We start from the raw sequence: 23,550 nt of genomic DNA, 5'->3' as shown, positions 1-23,550 counted from the left end.
GAGAAATAGTGGTAAGATCCGGGGTTAAAGACTGTTTGAAGGAACCTCCTCCGTACACGATGATCACACCGGCTCTTCTGTATACACGGTGGAATCATGACCTTTGACCTGACTTGAAGCCTTGAGACGTGATCGATACGTCTGCTGACCTGTTGAGCATGTGACCAAGAAGGTTGTTCGCATGAGTTACGAGAAAGAAAGAAAAAAGATTGGGCGGAAAACTTTCTCTTTCTGAGAATTTGACTCTTGTTCTGACCAAACCTGATTCCAGCGTTCAGGACGAGGAAGCGAAGAGGTTCCTAGTGGAGGATAAGGTCGTGAGTCATGGAAACAAGGTCCTCTGCTAGCTGAAGAAATTCTTGGGGAGTGACAGTTCCTGGTGGGGGCCTCACTGGCCAGGAGACGTGGGAGTACAGGGGAAAGACAGTCATTACTACCTCGAGCAGCTGAGACGTTTGTTACTCGTGGTGATTCTCACCTCGCACCGTTTTTAAAAACCCATCGATCCATATTTTGTGGAGGTCATGTTGGCTGCTGAAGATATCAGGACAAGCTCCCAAACCTGGTATTAACAGGCTGTGCCAGAGCGCAAGTCTATACAGAAAAAAAGCGCGAGAAAGTAAGTATCTGTGTGTACGTGTGACCTGTGGATAAACTCGTGCTCACTTTATGACCAGGAAAATGTTTCGAGTTGTGTGAAACAGAGATTCTGATTATCTGTGAGTGTAAAGGATTGTGAATAAATAGCTTCTAATTAGGGATCAACGTGCCTGTAAACTTTGTTGATTAGGTAATGCTGATTATGACAGAAACGTGTCTTAATTAAAAGTACAAAGAACTGCACTACCTATCTACGTCTCACTGGAGACTGTTGATTAAGCTACTTCTGGCAGTGTTTATGTATCTGGTTCGATAGAGACGACTAACACCTGTTCATACTGGTCTCGTTGCGTGGTTGTATCACCCAGGTCAGTAGATGAAATACCCAAACACGAAACTCCTTTCGAGTCAAGAACTGGAGACACGAGAGACACCAGATCCAACACCTTCTCAGGAGGAGTCGATGCTTCACTCATGGGGTTCACAAAGCCAAAGTTGAAGCAGTGTCGCTCGCTGGAAGGATTCATCATAGGAGCGGGTTGGCGATGCTCACCTGCTGAACTTAATCTAATTCTACCGGTAACCGTAGAATAACTGGTCATAATCGAGTGTAGGACAAAAATATTTGTAATTACAAGAAAACTGAAGTCTGTAGATATGGTATTAAATTTTGATATGTCGGTATATGGTATTAAATTTTGATGTCACCAACTGATGGGGTTAATAAAGAAACTAACCAATTTGATAACTTATGCATGACTGAGCTTGCTGAGGTCACTATGTAGATCAAGTTAACGAGTTTGATAATCTGGAATTCGATTCTGATTTCAAACTTGTAAGTTCTGCAATGTTATCCTTGTTCACAAACACCTGATCCATCTGTACAGATATGCCATCACCCTCTCATAAATACCCTCCCATATAACTTCCCAGGAATACTCAACAAACTTATACCTCTGTAATTTGAACACTCACCTTTTATTCTCTTTGCCTTTGTACAGTGGCACTATGCATGCATTCCGCCAATCCTTAGGCACTTCACCATGAACCATACATACATTGAATGTCCTCACCAACCAATCAACAACACAGTCACCCCCTTTTTTAATAGATTCTACTGCAATACCATCCAAACCCGCCACCTTCCTGGTTTTCATCTTCCGCAAAGATTTCGCTACCTCTTCTCTGTTTACCAAAACATTTTCCCTGACCCTCTCACTTCGCACACCTCCTCGACCAAAACACCCTATATCTGCCACTCTATCATCAAACACATTCAGCAAACCTTCAAAATACTTGCTCTGTCTCCTTCCACATCACCACCACTAGTTATTACCTCCCCATTAGCCCCTTTCACCAATGTTCCCATTTGTTCTCTTGCCTTACGCACTTTATTTACCTTCTTCCAAAACATCTTTTTATTCTCCCTGAAATTTAACGATACTCTCTCACCCCAACCTCCTGACTAGCCAACCTCCACAACTAGGCACCCTCCTGACCAGCCAGCCTCCTAACTAGCCAACCTTTCCGACCAGCTCTCCTCTCCGTCCAACCGAGCTGGCCGGTCATTCCGCCTATCCACATTCATCCTACCTAACCTCACCTACTTAGAGGACCATTCTAGCCTGTCAAACACCACAGCTCATCAGGACAATGTTTGACCTTTGGGCTTGACATTACGACCCTTAGGTATTATGACCTAGCCTTTTTGACGATATGGTTAAAAGGGTTAGTGCAAATGCCGGGCCGTCGTACTCAAGTGTCGTACGCTCGTGCTTAAGGGTCGCACGGTCGTACTCAAGGGTCGTACCGTCGTGCTCATCGGTCGCAACGTCGTTCTCAAGGGGTCAAATAATATTTTCGACACCCCTTCTCCCCATCCATACCCATTCTTGCTTCTAGGCCGGAGTAGGTCTTGAACAAGTATATTCCAGTCATTAAACCATCTTGATCATGAACCAAACAAGTTTTGGAGTCGGAGGTCAGCTGGAAGTTGGAGTAATGGGGGGGGGATTAGGGGCGTGTCGTTGGAGGGGGGGAGGTCTTGAGGTTCTGGGGGGGCTGGTGGAGGGGGGAGGACCTCGGGGTATATTCTGGGATTACATGTGGAGTTCGGCTCAGTTAAGGCTAAGACGGTGACGAAGACGGACGCGCGTGTGAGGGCTCCCTCGACTCGTCTCGCTGGCTGAGCACCCCCCCTTTTCTTTTTTTCCCCAACCACCACCATCATCGACAGTACTTAATCACCACCATCTCCACCACCATCGCCGCCGCCACCACCTTCAAACCACCGACTGTAGTGTTCTGTTGAAAGGGTGTCGGCTATCACCATAGTCCACGGACGCTCTTGAAACTACACCGGGTGTTTTGTTCTTTTTTTTGGGGGGGAAACGTATCACCTTCATATCTCTGCTTGTGGGAGGTTCTGTGGTTACCACCACCACCGCCACCCACGTCTGTGACGCCGAAGGGAACCCGCTCGTTGCCCGGAACAACCCACAGCCTCCACGATGAGCTGCCCGTACGCCCAGGACAACGGGTAAGTGACATACATAATTTGTCTGCCTATCACAAACATCGCTTAAAGCCTCGAATTTGTCCCCTTACTCCTACTCTGGAGGCCGATGTCAGCTGTGCACCGGCCAGCCTTACCTGTGAAGCCAGTGTCGCGTCATGCACAAGCCTTTGATTTGACGTCGAAGTTCGTGGTTCGGTTAGGGCGCCAAATGTCCTCAGCTGGACACGCCTGTTTATATCCAATTTAAGCGAGATCTCGCGATTGGCGAGAACTCGTCGCCCGCGCGTCCTGATGAATGCAACCTCGACCTTCGAGGCAAATGTGAGAATCTACGGATCTGTGCTAGTGACTGAGGCTCGCACAATCGGTATAATCGCGCGCGAATTTTAGATGACCCAACATTCACGTGTGGAAATTGGCCTCCGGTGACCGGATCCATATCCAGTGCATTAATGACTGCATGACTGTCATTACGAAATGACCTAAGACTTCGTTGCGCGGTCAGCTGCCGAGAGAGAGAGAGAGAGAGAGAGAGAGAGAGAGAGAGAGAGAGAGAGAGAGAGAGAGAGAGGAAAATTTTCATCTGAATTTTCTCCAATGGACTGCCTCTGCGGAGGATGGTTGGCTGACACTTGTCTGGAGGCCGCCAGCTGCCTGTATCGAATGTAATACACCTTAGACCCCCCCTCCTCCCCTCCTCTCCCCCTCACCCCTTGCAGAGGATGTGTTCCTCCCTGCCAGTTCCCTTTCTCGTGTTAAAGGTGTCGTTCTAACCACTCCCACTGGCGTAGTTCAGTTGGATGCAGTGGAAGGAGCCACTTACGAACACGGCCACCGTAAAGTGGTCTACGTACAGACTTGAGACGGAGGAAAGACACCCGTTCAACATGATCTGGCTCGGAGGTCCACTGTGTCCTTGCTTTTCATGAGACGATCTACTGTTTCTTGTATCATCAGACTTGAAGATCTGTTTATTTGCTGTAATTTTTGATAGAGGGATGTGTGGTTAAGTAGACTGATGTGAATGCCAGCTTGTTGCGAACTGTCAAGTTTATTTTTTCATATATGGAAGTATGTCACGGGTCTGTAAGAGGTAGCCGTTTCCTTACAGCCTTTCGCTTCATCTTTTAGCATCGTAAGATCTGGTTGTAGCAGCGATTGGAAGCTGGTCATGTGTACTTAAGGTGTTGAGACATCGTAGACTGGCATGTGTGTGTGTGTGTGTGTGTGTGTGTGTGTGGCCGGGATCGACTCCACCGCTGGCAATGATGCTGCGAAAACTGCTCCGTAAAGATCAGTGTTCGTGCTTTACTGTGGGAGGGTTCTTCTGTGTGACTCTCCAGCAGCAGCAACACGGAGGAGGTGCCACAAGCGGTATCGACTTGACGCTGCTGGAGAGAGAGAGAGAGAGAGAGAGAGAGAGAGAGAGAGAGAGAGAGAGAGAGAGAGAGAGAGAGAGAGAGAGAGAGAGGCGTTCTGGCTAGCATGCTGTACGGAAGTGGGCACGGCTCTCGTCCCATCCGGAATTCAGGAATAATTTTAAGTGAGGGCGAATATTTGAGCGATCGTCTGTCTTCCATCTTGGATACGTAGATACTCCTTATAGGATTATGATATTCCTGAGCTTATCATCTGAAGGAAATAATCTCATCGTGTGTTGCACAACGGGATAAGCTGAGTACGTCATAACCAGACTTTCAACACATAAGATCTGTCGGCTAAAAGTTGGTCATGTTGGTAGACAAAAAAGAAAAACTTGAGTAAGCTTAAATAGTCTGGCCTTGTTGGTCGATGCTGCCTGTCGCTGGGTTACTGGACAGTGGCGATGGTACCAGGACGTTGCACATCTGCGTAGGTAATCATTTGACACAGCAGCCCTCCGAGTGATTGCTTGGTCTAACTGGTGGTGGTGGTGGCGGTGGTGGACAAGCTGCCATCTCTAGGGAGCAAAAAACCAAAATAATTCCAGTAGAATAGGGAAAGTGAACCAACTTTGCGGCATAAAAGGCAAGAGGGTCGACAAGTTTGGAAGCTCGCCTGTCGACTAAGTGAAAGTAGTAATGCTAAAACGTAAATCATGAAAGATTTTCAGTAAACAGTCATTCCAGTTAATGTCATTCACTTGTATGTAATGAGCATCCGTTGAAACGCATTGTGCTATGTGTAAAAGGCTAATGTTTACCGCAGATCTAAAACTCTTGTGTTCGCCTTTCATTTCTTGTTATTATTATTATTATTATTATTATTATTATTATTATATTATTATTATTATTATTATTATTATTATTATTATTATTATTATTATTATTATTATCATTATTATTATCTAAACCTATTGCTCCAGTTGTGATTTCTGCAGCTTCAAAGCTGCCCCTCCCCCCACCCACGCAAAAGCAGGTTAAGATGGTCTCCTTTGGGGATGAAAATGTATTTGACAACTGTGTACTTCTAGCTGACTCTTTGTTCACTGGTGGGAGGCAGCCACCGATTTACGGAGGTGCATTACTGGTACTACTGTGACGTCAGGGTGTCGTGAGGGTTAATGACAGCTGCGCAGACTGGCCGTATGAATGTCACGACTTCGGCCCAAGTTGCTGTCTTCTCATACTGCCTTAAACGCTCATGGCTCGCAGACTTCGCAGTCCACGAGCATACAGTCTCTCCATCTCACCCATAATGCAACACACTCGCTCACTCTCTCCGTCCACACACACACACACACACACACACACTACTAAGATTCTCCATAGACCCAAGTTGGCATACGGCCCATACCTGTTGACACTCGGCCCTTGGTAGATGTTAATGTAATACCTCCCGGTCTGGGCAGAGTGTTTCCAAGGTGTTTGGATGCTCACTCACCCCCTCGTCTGTTTCCTTGGTTAATTACGCCACTAATTCACTTTGTCACTTTTCCACACGCAATACATTTTCATTGTCACTTTGATTGTCACTTTTATTGTTCTTGCAATAGAAAGTTTTATTTACTAACAACGAAACGATTTTTACAAGAATGTCCTTCATAGGGAACCTCTGGATGCGGGAGTGTAGCCTTGTTTCATAAACCTGACGATAAAACTTCTCTTATGTCGGCCTAATGTTAACACACACACACACACACACACACACACACACACACACACACATATATATTCCTATGAGTCCAAGGGGAAATGTGTGTGTGTGGATTTGTTTTTTGATATATGATCTAGTACTTCGTAGCTAGGTTGCGTTTTCATGTATGCCTGTGCCTTCGGATGTGCTCGTTGTGCTGTTGTGTGCGCAGTTCTTTTTTGCAAGAGCCAAGTGTTGTGACCTTGTGGATAGCTGGAGAAGGGAATCCAGTTTTTTGTGCAAGCAGTTGTCGCCAAGTGAGGATGTGTGTATGTATACCGGCGTTGACCCGATCACCTGGTGTGTATGTATGCCGGCGTTGACCCAGTCACCCGTTGTGTATGTATACTGATGGCGACCTGGTCATCCGGTATGTATGTATACTGATGGCGACCTGATCATCCGGTGTGTAAGTATACTGGTGGTGACCCGATCATCAAATATGAGCTGCCTCCTGACTCACACTTGACACGCCTTTGCTCAGTCAGCCGTAGTAGGTTTTGTATCAAGACTCTGTGGGGGCGTGGACGGATGACCTGTGAGGGCGTGGACGGATGACCTGTGAGGGCGTGGACGGATGACCTGTGAGGGCATGGATCGTGGGAGGGGGATGGGATAGGGTGCTGTGAGGGGTGCTGAAATACACGAGGTGGATGGAGAGAGTTCAGGATTTGCGCGCAGCACGACCGCGAGGTAGGCCTGTGTGCTATATACTCGACGACCAGGAGGTCCCCATAGGCTTTCAAATTCATTACCATCCAGTTTCGTTTAGTAAGATCGCCCATAGTAATAATAGTAACACTGATGATAGCAACATAATACTGTGCTTAAGGAAAAAAAATATATCCTCGCATAACTCCTTTCTCTGTTCCTTCGTTCAGTCAGTAATGATATTAGAGGGAAAGACTTTCCTCCCTCCAGTTCGTTGCTCTAAGTCGCCTTCGACGCGCAGGAGATACGTAGGTAGTATTCTTTCTACCTAAATAAATATTATTATCATTATTATTATTATTCTTATTATTGTTCTTATTATTTTTATTATTATTATTATTGTCATTATTATTATTATTATTATTATTATTATTATTATTATTATTATTATTATTATCATTATTGTATTTTTAGTACTATTGTACTATAAGATCTGATTTAACCTCAGGTTATGATGATCGTGGTTTTTACTTTCAGATTCTTTGACTTGCTTTGATTCTCGGGGCATCCTGAAGGCACTGTGGGTGTGGTAGATTGATGGTAGTTTGGATGGGATGGATGTTCATATTGGCTATGAACACATGGAATTCTATTGGCGTGAATGTACGATCCTGTGGGGTCCTTTTGAAGGTGAACCGGAGAAGCAAGGCAGCTGTCACACACACACACACACACACACACACACACACACACACACACACACACACACACACATTACTAAAATGATATATGTACTTATATACTTCTCTTCTGTATCTGTCTTCTCAAGATTTTCTTATTTGCTAAGTAAAATGATTTTTTTTCCCCAATGTTCCCCCTTTCTGAATTTGATTTAGATTACGAATTTTTCTTTTGATTATGAAGTGGAGCACAAGAGTAGACTGGAGTCTTTCACAAGATTGGAATGGGTCATGGTTTTGCGAATGTGATTCAGCGAAAGTTGTTGAGACGAACTTCCAGGAATTGCTAGAGGAGGAGGCCAGGGTCCTCCCTGCGGGAGGTGGGCTAACGAACGGCAGGTTAGAACTGCGTGTTGGCAAGTCTGCCAAGACTAAGTTCTGCCCCTGAGGAGGTCTACACGTTGCCACATAACCTCACACTGACTTGTGCAGAAGGTAGTGGTTTATTCTGGAACTGGTGTATCCACGTAACTCAAGGGCGGGCAACAGTTTGATGAGAGTAACTCCGTCAGAGAAAGTTTAAAACAAGCGGTCGATACATGCAAATTGTCATCATACAGTTTTTACATTATTATTAATCACGATGTGTTTGAAGACTTCTGGTCAGCGTCGTCAGCCCCTGTCTGCAATACATGTATACATTAGGGTCAACAGGTGGTGTCTGCTCAGACTTACTGCGTTCAAGGCATTCACAGAAAAATACTTATATAAGAATATGTCATTTTCGATTCATAAGTGTATGAGATGACTTCATCTGTCCATGTTTCTCGGAACCCCAGTCATATTGTACATTAGTGTTCGTCACGAAATTCTTTCATGAGTCAAGAATTTAAATTTGTTTCACAGTGATATTTCGTAATTTGTAGAGACTGACAGTCTGAGGGCAGTAATATGGTAAAGTATTTTGTATTGCTATCTCATAATATTTTTCATGATTACATGATTACAAAACTTTTTTCTTTTATTTTCAGTTTCACTTTTAACGATTTTTTTTTTTAGATGTATTCTCATGGCAGTGGGAACATTTGACTGCCCTAGACGGTTGTAATGTAATTCAGACTGACTGACTTATATTTATCACAGACTGTCGAGATGGAACTATATTCAGATGCATCAGATAATGTGATAGTGTGGGGCAGTGACTGATGTGGTACTGGCCTTAGACGGTATCTGTTTAGTGAAAGGATTTTAGTGAAAGTATTTTTTTTTTTTTGGCCTAAGGCTAAGTTGGAAACCTATATAGTTCTCTCTCTCTCTCTCTCTCTCTCTCTCTCTCTCTCTCTCTCTCTCTCTCTCTCTCTCTCTCTCTCTCTCTCTCTCTCTCTCTCTCTCTCTGTATGTGTGACTGTGTTTGTGCATGCATGTTTTTATCTTTTCCGTCAAGGCTGTGTGTAGCGCCGGCTTGAGCGGCTAGGTTGCAGCTTGGCACGAAGGATGGTCGCTACTTTAGGTCACTGCGTGAGGAGGTTTACCAGGTTCTCTCATTCTTTAGATAGATGTTACAAATAAACCTGTTTAATTGGCACCGCTGGTGGCTCCGGGTGTGTCTCCAGATCACCACTTGAGTCTTGCTCGAGCCATTGCTATGAACGACGCTGCCTGAATTAACGTTTGAATCATCACATATTGTGGGCTACTTTCCCTTCTCCTTCTCTCAATTGACGCACACCTGTGTTAACGACATTACGCCAAAAGGTAAAATGAAACCTGTAAGTTCGTATGTTTGCGTAGTTTGGCCAGTCGAAAGGTTGGGTACGGACGTGAAATAGACGTTCCGTCAGTTAACGGAGATGGAGTTAGATCCTTCAGGTTGCGTTTCGATTGAACGACACCATGACACGCAGCTTTACTGTATCATGTGTGACACGGAGAGACGAGGTGCCACTTATTCAGCCAGGTGAACCAGACTTGGTTATGAGGGTTTAATACTATTCCTTGATGCGGGTCCAGATTGGTTCTGAAATGATGGCATCATCCAAACTAATGTTTGGCCATAACTTGTGAGGTGGGAAAAGGTCAGAGATTTTGGGGAAGTCGAGTGTACGTGTGGGATGCAGTGTTGCCATCGCCGCTGCCCTACAATTCTAATAAAAACGACCAGTAATCAATTACCTCATTGCCATGGTATCGTAAGAAAGAACCCCTTAGTTCGCCTAGGCTGATTTTGTGAACATATCAGGGGTAATTGCTTTTACAACGTAGATTTAATTTTTTTTTTTTTAGGAACGCCTATCACATGTTAAAGATATATACTGTACAGCACCTTTTGGTTTCAGTCGTCATCTTATTTTGTACGTTGAGAATAAAAGAATAATAATGGAATGCACGCAGTGACTTAAATGATTAATGTTTGTTGTCTTGATACTATTTGACGGAAAGTTCTCGTGTTACTGAAACAACAATTCAGCTGAAACGGAAATAAAATCTTTTCTGTATCACTGACCACAGTAATAGGCTAAATATCGACAGTGAACAGCAAAACTCCAAGCTTTTGGAAGTGTTTATTAACCACTTTTAGACTTTCTATTGTTTCCAAGGGCCTGTTGGACTGTTGGACTAGGTTATTGTGCCACAACAAACACGTGAGTTCTCGAGTGCAGACGCACACCTGGGGTTAGGAAACACGAAGATCATTAGCGTTTCTAAGACCACTCCTGTGCTCTGCTCTGGTAAATAACAACCTAAGCTTAAAGCTTGTATACAGAGGTGCTTACCTCTGTTGTATCTGTATCTCTCACTCTGTAACTAGTCCTCTGAAGATGTGGTAATGCACGAAAGCGCCCAGGATTCTCGTTTTCTTAGTGGTGTTTCTGCTTGTGTGTGTGTGTATATATATATATATATATATATATATATATATATATATATATATATATATATATATACATAACTGGCATTGCACCGACAGAAAATGGCTGTCGTGAGTGAAAAAGATGAAGAAATGAACCAGAGGTGTTTGCTTAAATTCGTCACTGAGAGGAGGGCTCTGATGGTATACATGGTCGAGTATCATTGTTGTCTGGTGAGGTATAAGAGAGGAGGAGCTTGTTAAACCACTAGTTAATGTCAGAGACTCCATAAAAGATAATCTCGTTTATGCTTACAGTGGGTAGCCATTTAGTTAGATTCTCCGCCATTAATTCAAACCAGCTTATTTTTTTGAAGACTCATGTTACTTTACATATAATGCGGAACCCCCCCCCCCCCTCTCTCTCTCTCTCTCTCTCTCTCTCTCTCTCTCTCTATATATATATATATATATATATATATATATATATATATATATATGTGTGTGTGTGTGTGTGTGTGTGTGTGTGTGTGTGTGTGTGTGTGTGTTCCTATGAGTCCACGGGGAAAATGAAACACAATAAGTTTCCAAGTGCACTTTCGTGTAATAATCACATCATCAGGAGAGACACAAGAGAGAAATATAACAGTCAGTTGATATACAACGAAGAGACGTAGCTAAGACGCCATTTGGTAAACACGTATGTTTACCATATGGCGTCCTAGCCATTCTCTCTTGTGTCTCCCCTGATGTTGTGATCATTACATGAAAGTGCACTTGGGAACTTATCGTGTTTCATTTGCACGTGGATAAAAAGGAATTGTGATCTTTTCATATATATATATATATATATATATATATATATATATATATATATATATATATATATATATATATATATATATATATATATATATTGGAAAGGATCACAATTTTGCATGTGATTAAGATATTCCTATGAGTCCACGGGGAAAATGAAACACAATAGGTTCCCAAGTGCACTTTCGTGTAATAATCACATCATCAGGGGAGACACAAGAGAGAAATATAAGTCAGTTGATATACATCGAAGAGACGAAGCTAGGACGCCAGAAGGGTGAAATGCGTGCAGGGAATAGAGTGAATTTGAACGACGTGGTATACCGGGGTCGACGTGCTGTCTATGGATTGAACCAGGGCATGTGAAGCATCTGGGGTAAACCATGGAAAGATCTGTGGGGCCTTCATGTGGAAAGGGAGCTGTGTTTTCGGTGCATTACACAAGACAGCTAGAGACTGAGTGTGAACGAATGTCGCTATTTCGTTTGTTGCGGGGTGTTGACGTGAATTGATGAAGGAAGCAATTATGGTTATGTACATTTGTATATATGTATGTATATGTCTGTGTATTTATATGTATGTATACGTTGAAATGTATATGTATGTATATGCGCGTGTGTGGGCGTTTGTGTATATACATGTGTATGTGGGTGGGTTGGGGCATTCCTTGTCTGTTTCCTTGCGCTGCCTTGCTAACGCGGGAGACGATGGTTAAGTATGATAAATAAATATGAAATTATATATATATATATATATATATATATATATATATATATATATATATATATATATATATATATATATATATATATACGGGAGGCAGCGACAAAGCAAAAAAAAAAAATATATATATATACATACATACATACATAAATACATACATACATACATATATACACTTGGGTTTCACATCCATACATTAGGAATAGGAGAAATGAATACACCTTCATACTTTTTGTTTTTTGAATTCCATCGCAAAACTTTCCTCATCTTTATACGTCCCATTACCGCCTTACTGGACCATACTCCCCAGTACCAAACTCATCCTCTCTTTCCAGCTCATTCCCATTAAACTAATATTTCACTGTAACATCTCAGTGTCTTTAAGAATGGAAGATTTCACTTTTACCTGCATTCACCTTCACCATTCTCCCCTCGCGTAAATCATGGAAACGACCTAACATTCTTTGTAACACATCTTCTAGTTCAGCCACCAACAGCACAGCATCATCTGCGTACAGCGATTGTCTTTTGTATAAGGACTGCAGACACTTCATTTGGTATACAAGAGTAGCCTGTCCCCTTTTGGTATTCTGGGTAGACATTCTTTGGTCATGGTGCAGCTGCGTCGGTGATGATGTAAGCATTCTGAGAAAAATTAAGCGAGAAAGACAATTAGGAAAATTTTTAAAGCTTTGGCCTAGGTTAGGGAATGGTCGTCCCGAGACGTAGGCAGTGAGAAAGCTCCGTGATAATTAATATTCCCAATCTATGTTTTACTTACTCGTATTGTAAGTAGAGGCACAGGTCAGCTTTGACCAAAGCTGTTGGTTGGTTAGCTGTTTAGGCTGTAAGGCCTTTCAGTTGCCGGGATCATTAACGTCCGTCTGTGTCAAGCTATGGACATGTAAGCACTGAACGAAAATCCTTGACATCTTCCTAAAACTACGTACACTCAAATCATGTCGTTCCCCACTCCCGACTCCCAGAGTGCGCAGTAGGCAGTGTGATATGTACAACCTTCGAAGTGTTGCATTTATTGACTCAGCTCGCATGTCCGGTGGTGATTTTACTATTCTTGTGATAGGTCAGTGGAGGCATGCTGCTGGAAGGTTTGAGGTTTGCCGAGGTCGTAGCCCGATAGACGAAAGTAAACTTTTCTAAGAAGACTTTTGCTAAATTGGCATGATTAACCTCGGCCACTTTGTAGCATGTTAAGCAGTTCGTGTGAAGATGGTTCATGGGATGAAATCATTGAGGAAGAAACGTGATCAAGACATTTAAGAGAAGTCTTGGATCGTGTTTCGCTACTTTAGATGATATATTATAATGCTGTAGTACATCAGCAGTTCAAGTCGACTGCAGTTGTTCATCCTTTTTGCCGCTATGTTCAGTTTCACCGATTTATGACCGTATTCTCTTGTGGTCACTATATTTAACATGATGTCTCCTTGTGCGTCCTAGAATAATCGAAGGGTAGCGAAAACCCAAGACATTATACATCACTGAAAGCTGCTGGCATGACGTTACGAGGTTGCTGATATGACGTCATTGAAGGTACAGGTATTACGTCACAACGCGGGATGGGAATGTCACTAGCGAGGAGGAGTTAGTGTGAAATAAGCATCACGGGAATCCCAGGTTGAGAAAACTGTGACGCGTGTGGCCACGGGAGGAGGGGCTGACCGGCCTGTGGAAAGCGACGGGGAAATCTTTGAAGTACAACAGTTGGCTTCTAGAGTTGTTTTGTTTCCTCGGGACTCTGATGTTTCCTCTGGAGTGAAATAAAGACCAGAGAGGACCCTGTCGCGAGGAGCTATCAAGAAGTGGGGGAATTGTGTTTCACGTGAGGTGCTGACGACGATCGGTTGTTTGGCTGCATCAGCGGAGGTTGACTCATTGCTGCTGTACTGCACATCCTGTGTGGTAATTCCAACAGCAGGTGGTCAGCAACACTGTGCGCGTGAAAAATCGGCCGCAGCATTTTAATCGATTATCAACGTATGAGAGAAGCAGTCGTCCTAACAACGTAGGATAGCAAACTGACACACCTCAGAAATATAGATTCCACGGAACTTCTTTTGAAATGGCCACTGACCTATGTCTTTACTAGTGTTATAAGTAGTGGACCTATATCTTTACTAGTGGTATAAGTAGTGGACCTATATCTTTACTAGTGGTATAAGTAGTGGACCTATATCTTTACTAGTGGTATAAGTAGTGGACCTATATCTTTACTAGTGTTATAAGTAGTGGACCTATATCTTTACTAGTTGTATAAGTAGTGGACCTATATCTTTACTAGTGGTATAAGTAGTGGACCTATATCTTTACTAGTGGTATAAGTAGTGGCCCTATATCTTTACTAGTTGTATAAGTAGTGGACCTATATCTTTACTAGTGGTATAAGTAGTGGCCCTATATCTTTACTAGTGGTATAAGTAGTGGACCTATATCTTTACTAGTGGTATAAGTAGTGGCCCTATATCTTTACTAGTTGTATAAGTAGTGGACCTATATCTGTACTAGTGGTATAAGTAGTGGCCCTATATCTTTACTAGTGGTATAAGTAGTGGACCTATATCTTTACTAGTGGTATAAGTAGTGGCCCTATATCTTTACTAGTTGTATAAGTAGTGGACCTATATCTGTACTAGTGGTATAAGTAGTGGCCCTATATCTTTACTAGTGTTATAAGTAGTGGACCTATATCTTTACTAGTGGTATAAGTAGTGGACCTATATCTTTACTTGTGGTATAAGTAGTGGACCTATATCTTTACTAGTGGTATAAGTAGTGGACCTATATCTTTACTTGTGGTATAAGTAGTGGACCTATATCTTTACTAGTGGTATAAGTAGTGGACCTATATCTTTACTAGTGGTATAAGTAGTGGCCCTATATCTTTACTAGTTGTATAAGTAGTGGACCTATATCTTTACTAGTGGTATAAGTAGTGGACCTATATCTTTACTAGTGGTATAAGTAGTGGCCCTATATCTTTACTAGTGGTATAAGTAGTGGCCCTATATCTTTACTAGTTGTATAAGTAGTGGACCTATATCTTTACTAGTGGTATAAGTAGTGGACCTATATCTTTACTTGTGGTATAAGTAGTGGACCTATATCTTTACTAGTTGTATAAGTAGTGGACCTATATCTTTACTAGTGGTATAAGTAGTGGCCCTTTATCTTTACTAGAGGTATAAGTAGTGGCCATTTATGTTTACTAGTGGTGTAACTAGTGGCCATGTATCTTTACATATAGACCAGAGAATACGATTTCGTCCACAATGTACAATGGATTCCCGGGTCACATGATGCATTTAACCGACTCGATGGCCTTTGTGCAGGATTTTCCTTAAATCTGGTCTCTGAAGCTTCTGATGTGGTTAGGAGAAAAGAAGTGGGAAAAAATTGCACATCTGCTTCCTATTTAGTTTCATTGGTTGGTCTGTGTCGCGTAGGACGCGACGGAGCGTTGATCTAAGCCACGACCAGCCGGACGTTTCGTCGTGGAGGTCGAAAATAAAAGCAAGTGTCTTGGAAGCCCCCAACTGTGATCCGCCTTGAGCTGATGTCGTTGTCCCTGTGGAGAGCAACTCTTGACCCTCCTGACTGTGCGAGGCGGTAGGAGACGAGGAAGCACACACATCTGTGGTGTGTGGTGAGTTCACACCACTGCTTGGAGAGGATGTGTCGCCTATTATCCCATTTAATTTAAAGTTAATTGAGCCACAGTTGGAGATTGACATCAGCTGCTCTCGTGAGTGCGTGACACATCAGCACGGACACAGTGTTTCGTAAAAGTTTTCCCAACTCTTATCTTTAACACTTGTGAGTATCTGGCGTCGTAATGCATGGTGGCCTGCCTCTCTTTCCCGGAACTCTGCTTTAAATTAATCCAAATTCATCTGTTGGAGTTGTCGTAATTACTCGTTGCATCAAGGGCCAAGGCAACAGGCCTTTTACTTTCAAAAAATCTGACCTTGTATTTTTTTTTTTTTTCATTATTCCTTCCGCTGAATTCGAGGACAAATTATTCTGAAGGAAATGCCTTTGTTTACTGTGTTATCACTTTCTCCCTATTATGTGTCTGTAGGAAGTAGTTTGAAAAGAATCGGTTACTGAATCGGGAACTTTAGAAGATTGTCTTATATTTCCGAAGTTCTTTGACAAATGTTGTAGATACTTACTATGCCTTCATCAGAGGAAATTTACAGTCACTGGAGCAATATTTATCGTGTACATGAGACAGTACAGCACCGTGATCACTTCTCGTATAAAAGATGGTTACACAGGTATTTGCTATATTAAAGCAGATTACACACACACACACACACACACACACACACACACACACATATATATATATATATATATATATATATATATATATATATATATATATATATATATATATATATATATATATATATATATATATATTTTTTTTTTTTATACTTTGTCGCTGTCTCCCGCGTTTGCGAGGTAGCGCAAGGAAACAGACGAAAGAAATGGCCCAACCCCCCCCATACACATGTACATACACACGTCCACACACGCAAATATACATACCTACACAGCTTTCCATGGTTTACCCCGGACGCTTCACATGCCTTGATTCAATCCACTGACAGCACGTCAACCCCTGTATACCACATCGCTCCAATTCACTCTATTCCTTGCCCTCCTTTCACCCTCCTGCATGTTCAGGCCCCGATCACACAAAATCCTTTTCACTCCATCTTTCCACCTCCAATTTGGTCTCCCTCTTCTCCTCGTTCCCTCCACCTCCGACACATATATCCTCTTGGTCAATCTTTCCTCACTCATTCTCTCCATGTGCCCAAACCATTTCAAAACACCCTCTTCTGCTCTCTCAACCACGCTCTTTTTATTTCCACACATCTCTCTTACCCTTACGTTACTTACTCGATCAAACCACCTCACACCACACATTGTCCTCAAACATCTCATTTCCAGCACATCCATCCTCCTGCGCACAACTCTATCCATAGCCCACGCCTCGCAACCATACAACATTGTTGGAACTACTATTCCTTCAAACATACCCATTTTTGCTTTCCGGGATAATGTTCTCGACTTCCACACATTTTTCAAGGCTCCCAAAATTTTCGCCCCCTCCCCCACCCTATGATCCACTTCCGCTTCCATGGTTCCATCCGCTGACAGATCCACTCCCAGATATCTAAAACACTTCACTTCCTCCAGTTTTTCACCATTCAAACTCACCTCCCAATTGACTTGACCCTCAACCCTACTGTACCTAATAACCTTGCTCTTATTCACATTTACTCTTAACTTTCTTCTTCCACACACTTTACCAAACTCCGTCACCAGCTTCTGCAGTTTCTCACATGAATCCGCCACCAGCGCTGTATCATCAGCGAACAACAACTGACTCACTTCCCAAGCTCTCTCATCCCCAACAGACTTCATACTTGCCCCTCTTTCCAAGACTCTTGCATTTACCTCCCTAACAACCCCATCCATAAACAAATTAAACAACCATGGAGACATCACACACCCCTGCCGCAAACCTACATTCACTGAGAACCAATCACTTTCCTCTCTTCCTACACGTACACATGCCTTACATCCTCGATAAAAACTTTTCACTGCTTCTAACAACTTGCCTCCCACACCATATATTCTTAATACCTTCCACAGAGCATCTCTATCAACTCTATCATATGCCTTCTCCAGATCCATAAATGCTACATACAAATCCATTTGCTTTTCTAAGTATTTCTCACATACATTCTTCAAAGCAAACACCTGATCCACACATCCTCTACCACTTCTGAAACCACACTGCTCTTCCCCAATCTGATGCTCTGTACATGCCTTCACCCTCTCAATCAATACCCTCCCATATAATTTACCAGGAATACTCAACAAACTTATACCTCTGTAATTTGAGCACTCACTCTTATCCCCTTTGCCTTTGTACAATGGCACTATGCACGCATTCCGCCAATCCTCAGGCACCTCACCATGAGTCATACATACATTAAATAACCTTACCAACCAGTCAACAATACAGTCACCCCCTTTTTTAATAAATTCCACTGCAATACCATCCAAACCTGCTGCCTTGCCGGCTTTCATCTTCCGCAAAGCTTTTACTACCTCTTCTCTGTTTACCAAATCATTTTCCCTAACCCTCTCACTTTGCACACCACCTCGACCCAAACACCCTATATCTGCCACTCTGTCATCAGACACATTCAACAAACCTTCAAAATACTCATTCCATCTCCTTCTCACATCACCACTACTTGTTATCACCTCCCCATTTACGCCCTTCACTGAAGTTCCCATTTGCTCCCTTGTCTTACGCACCCTATTTACCTCCTTCCAGAACATCTTTTTATTCTCCCTAAAATTTACTGATAGTCTCTCACCCCAACGAACAAAGTGCATATGAACGCGCACCTTCATAGAACATAACATACAAACCTTCAACAGCCAGGATCGAACCCGGGACCCCTATGTATATATATATATATATATATATATATATATATATATATATATATATATATATATATATATATATATATATATATATATATATATGTGTGTGTGTGTGTGTGAAATTAAAAGATGGATGCTAGTTCAGCCAGCTGCTTGGGTTGCATTGAGTTTGACCTAGTTGTTTTATTCTGTAGTGTAATGAAGTGACTAGATTTTTTTTCTTTCTTTCATGTTTACACAGTTGACCTCAGCGTTCAGTACTTAAGTGTTCATATTTTGTGCGTTTTTCTGGCAATGTATTTTTGTATCGATGGTTGTGCGTGTTTTTTTTTGTGATAATCCTGTGTAAGTGTATATCTAGCAGGTCATGTATGTATATTTCTTTCATATTTGTGTGTAAGTGTTTATCAGTGCCTTCATATACGTTAAATTTCAGTGTTTACCCGTTTCATCATTATCAGTCTGTATGTGTTTTACCATTGCTTACATGTTTTACTACACCTCTAAGTTTCGCCTTTACTTATGTTTTGGGAAAAACTGTTTACGATGTTTCGCCACCGCTTGTTTCATCAGGACTTGTGTGTAATTACCCATGTGCACCGTACGGTGATGGAATAGTACACTCCTGGGGCACCATCTCCCGAACATTCTCTACAGTCATAGAGCTGTCCTCATTCAATGTTTCGTCATGCAGTGCATGATATTAGTCCATCGCTCTTGTGATATAGAAGTACTTCTTTACATTTTTTCTCTTCATGTTTCTGGCTTAATGTGTGTTATGTCCTCTGGTCCTGTCCCTCCATCATTTCAAGAGTTGCTCACTGTCTTCGTCATCAGTTTGGCTTAGAAACTCATAGATTGTGATCAAGTCAACGCCACTCACTCTTCTCTCTTCCATGACTGATAAAATTTTAAGTCCTCTCTCTTTTCCCTGTAGCTTAACTCTCTTGATTCTGACGCAGTATGTGTCGCCTTCCTCAAGCTTTTCTCATCTACATTAGCTTTTCTTGCTTATGTAAGATCAGTGACCGAACTTGAGAATAGTTTTGGCCATATCTCTGATTTAAGCATCCGGCTAGATATATCTTTATAGTTGTACCTGATTGCCCGTGTGGTATTTGCCAGCAAACGGAGTGTTGGCCGTCCGTCTGTGTTTGACTAATGCTTGAGTTATGTTTTATCCTCACGTCTGTCTCCATGCCTCACCATGGATGTTATAAACTTCACCGGTAATGATGTTTATTGTAATGGGTATATGTTTTAATGGTGTAAGTGGCCTTGCTGTGTTCCAGCATCTTATCCCACTTCCAAAACAGTGAGCTGTCTTCATACATCCCTGCCACCTAGGCTTGGACCAGAGGCACTCCACTTCCAGTAGTTTCCGTGTAGAGGCCGGCCACTCGAGCATTGGCCGTTGTGATACCGCCTTTTCTGAAGCAGCGAAACTGTGGAATTCTATTCCACCGTTAGTCCTTCCCACAGCCTGTAACCTGTCTACCGTAAAGAGCCAGGTCTGCACACACCTGCGGAGGCCTGATTAATTTTCTGCATACTGTCACACACTGCTTCTGCACGAGATGGCGTCGCTTGGAGCATGTTTTGCCCGTATCATGTAGGTCAAGTGTAAGAATAAAGAAATCAATATAATGCCCTTGATTGTGAGAGTGCCGCTGCTTTGTTACATGCGTTAATGAATTTGTTAATTATTAATGTAATGAATAATGCACGACTCTGCATCGGCCTCTGGGAGGGCGAGAGGAAGGTTCCCTCTTTAGACATCTGTTACATTGAGGAAGATTCCGTTCCGACGTCTCGCTCAGCGAGGGAGATTCAGCTCTGACTCTCTCTCTCTCTCTCTCTCTCTCTCTCTCTCTCTCTCTCTCTCTCTCTCTCTCGTACGGTGAGGAAGATTCCCCCCAGACGTCTCTGACATCGTAAGAATACATGAGAGAGAAAGACATTTTGCTATGAGAAAATATCTCAAGTGTGAATAGAAATTCGTCTCTCAGGTGGCCACGTGGGGCGAGGAACCCGAGACCTGCGTCTCGTGTGCTCCCGCGCGACCATCCACAGACCACCACGTGACCACGGCCTGCACCACACGCGCCGCTCTGTGGTCTGGCTCGGCCCGGGCCATCCCTAGGGCCACTTGGCCCCGAGAAGACGGACTCGAGGGGCCAGAGATTACACAATGATGGTACTGGTGATCATACAGTAGTCCACTGTCTTTTAAAATAGTTGTCTTTTAGAATTAATCCTTAGAACCTGAAGTTGTCGTTGAAGATGATCTATATCTATAGATCTATACCATCCAAATCCAGTCTGATTATATCCAAAACAACCTCGTTACAGCCACCAGCGATTACGTTGTTCTGTCTCTGATGCAGAACAGAAGCTTAAAACTAACCAGGTCCGTCTTACTTCGTAGGACGAAATTCGAAACTACGAGCCAGAATCATCTGGAACACAGAGACGTCAACTGGTGTTGGATTACCCGACGCCTCAACCTTCTCCGTCGAGAGTAAGGTTCAAAATGTGCATTTCTGTGGCCACTGTCATTGTATTTCTCTCTTACTCTACTGGTATTTCACAACAGAATCTCATTTCCTGAATTAAAAAGTGGGGTTGCACTCCAGTCTGGAGCTGAGTAGGGTGATCACCTTTGGAGCTGTAAGCCCCCCCCACTGAGTCACGCAATCCCCCTTTTTCTGTCCGCTGACGACGCTGACGATGAGTACAGCCTCATCAGACGTAACTTCCGCTCTGGATATTACCACATACAGGCTGAGTCCGGTAACACCCCGAGTTGATGAAATGGATAATCAGGTCTTTCGACAGATTATCTTTTTTTTTTTCGTCTTAAAACTGTCAAGATTTTCCTACATCAACAGATTAGCTTATCATTGGCCTGGTGGTTTTCCTAAACCTACAGCTTAGCTTACATTGGCCTTGTGACTTCCCTACACACAGCTTAGCTTATGCATGATCTGGTAACTTCCCCTTCCCTCTTTTGCTCTCCGTCTACCGTCTACACCTGGGATGCTGAAGCGTGATGAAGCAGGGAGGTGAGCTTGTAATTTCTGCTAATGGGTTGTTAGCTTGTTCTTTGGTAGTTTAGATGTTTAAGGGATCTCCCGCTGTTTGCAGAGAACTGAGTGGCTAACATATCGAGGTGAGGTTGTGTTGGATATTATTTTCGCTCCGTTGTGCAGGAGTTGAATGCTTGTGGTTGCTGGAAGTCGCTGCTTGTTTTGAGTTTGGCTTGGATTGTAACTTGCTTCTGGAAGGATGAATAACTAGGCATGGCGAGGCGTAGTTTAGTACGGTGGGGATGAATTGTTCGTAGAGGTCATTAAGGGATTTCATTTTTTTGTCCAAGTCTGCCAGCAGGCAGTATTCTGAGGGCGTTTAGATTTTTGATGGCCTTTTTATTGATGATGTTTGGGGTGTGGTGGAGTGAATGTCATGAGTGTATGTCGTATGTGATGGCCCAGTATGGATGAAGATTTGTCCAGAGATATCACTCAGGGTGGTTCAGGATGGACTTCCGTCTGTCGGGGGATGGTGACGGCAGTAGATTTCTGTGGTGACGCAAACACTCTGCTGTGAGCGAGCCCGAGTTTAGCCGCATGACGTAGTTCGTTAGAGTCTCGCATGTTTGTGTGTGCTTGGGTAGTGTCAGTTGGTGGCGTGAGGTGTGTGAGGTCACCTGCAGACGAACGGGGACTTTCACGCTGTGGTCTGCGAGAGGTGAAGGGAAGTCATTTAAGAAGAGACTGAAGAGAGTTGGAAGAAAGAGAATTGCGTCACGTACTGACCGAAGAAAAGAAGTGTATATGAACTGAGGTCGAAAGTCGGCTGTTTTGAATTCTCACACGACACCACCGTCGCCGTGCCGAAGCCGTTGGCGGTGCAGGTCGTCGCTGCCACCGGCGTCACAAGTCGTACTGGACTTTGGGGTTCGTCGTCGACACGAGCGTAGCAGTAGCACGGGCGTCATCCAGGTACCAGGTGGTACCTGCAGGTCGTCGCTACCCAGGGACGGGTTCCTTGCCTGTGGTACCTTCCTCGAGTCTTTTTTTTTTCCTCCTATGATCATCAGTAAAGTGTCTGGTATGGCGGGTTTTTGTCCCAGTGTGGCCGACAATATACACCAGAGCGCTTCCTACTCCAGCCTCCACAACCCAGAACTCACCCGCATGCACCAGCCTTGTAGACTTCCTCCAACACGAACGGAGAGAGACAGACGTTCGAGTGTCTTCTTTTTTTCTCTCTCTGGGAGGAGGTCATGTCGACCCCCCCAGATGACCCACATCCGATCTAACGTCGGTGTTTGGATGCTGACCTCCTTGATATGTCATTCCAGACTGAGAATACCTCACGTGTGGGTCACTCGCAAGGTTAGGTTGTGGTCAGCAGCCAGGACCACTCCAGTTACCCAAGGCAGTATCTTAGGATGCAAATCATGTGGCTTAACTTTTTTTTTCTTAATCTTAAATGCATGCTGAACTCTTTGTGAACAGTTACTATACTTTCAGTACATCAGGTCTCTTAGATTTTTATGTAAATGATTGTGTAACTTTATGCAAATGGTTGCTTAACTTCTTGTAACTCAGGTTACCTTTATGTAAATCATGTGACAGCTTTGAGTCAGATTACTTAGCTTTATATAAAGCTGGTTACTTAGCTTTATGTAAAGCATGTGACAGCTTTGCATCATATTACTTAGCTTTATATAAAGCTGGTTACTTAGCTTTATGTAAAGCATGTGACAGCTTTGCATCATATTACTTAGCTTTATATAAAGATGGTTACTTAGCTTTATGTAAAGCATGTGACGGCTTTGCGTCAGATTACTTAGCTTTATGTAAAGCATGTGACAGCTTTGAGTCAGATTACATAGCTTTATGTAAAGCATGTGACAGCTTTGAGTCAGATTACATAGCTTTATGTAAAGCATGTGACAGCTTTGAGTCAGATTACTTAGCTTTATATAAAGCTGGTTACTTAGCTTTATGTAAAGCATGTGACAGCTTTGAGTCAGATTACTTAGCTTTATGTAAAGCATGTGACAGCTTTGAGTCAGATTACATAGC

The 23,550-nt window shown here is 43.0% G+C and overlaps 1 protein-coding gene across 2 annotated transcripts in view; it reads left to right on the top strand.

Moving 5' to 3' along the window:
* Positions 1-23,550, top strand: part of v (Tryptophan 2,3-dioxygenase vermilion) — a 65,806-nt gene that overhangs the window by 20,345 nt on the left and 21,911 nt on the right. The window contains exon 1 of one of the 2 annotated variants that reach the window (XM_071669352.1): positions 2,722-3,139. The exons of the other annotated variant lie outside the window; for it this stretch is intronic. Coding sequence (XP_071525453.1) covers positions 3,111-3,139 — 29 coding nt within the window. The 5' untranslated portion in view covers positions 2,722-3,110. Of the gene's footprint in view, positions 1-2,721; positions 3,140-23,550 lie in introns of those variants that run through there. 2 annotated transcript variants of the gene reach the window in all.

The sequence above is a fragment of the Panulirus ornatus genome, chromosome 14 (genome assembly GCF_036320965.1).
Source record: "Panulirus ornatus isolate Po-2019 chromosome 14, ASM3632096v1, whole genome shotgun sequence".
Classification (NCBI taxonomy): domain Eukaryota; kingdom Metazoa; phylum Arthropoda; class Malacostraca; order Decapoda; family Palinuridae; genus Panulirus; species Panulirus ornatus.
Note: the sequence above shows the minus strand (reverse complement) of the source record. Positions and strands in the feature narration are given on the sequence as shown.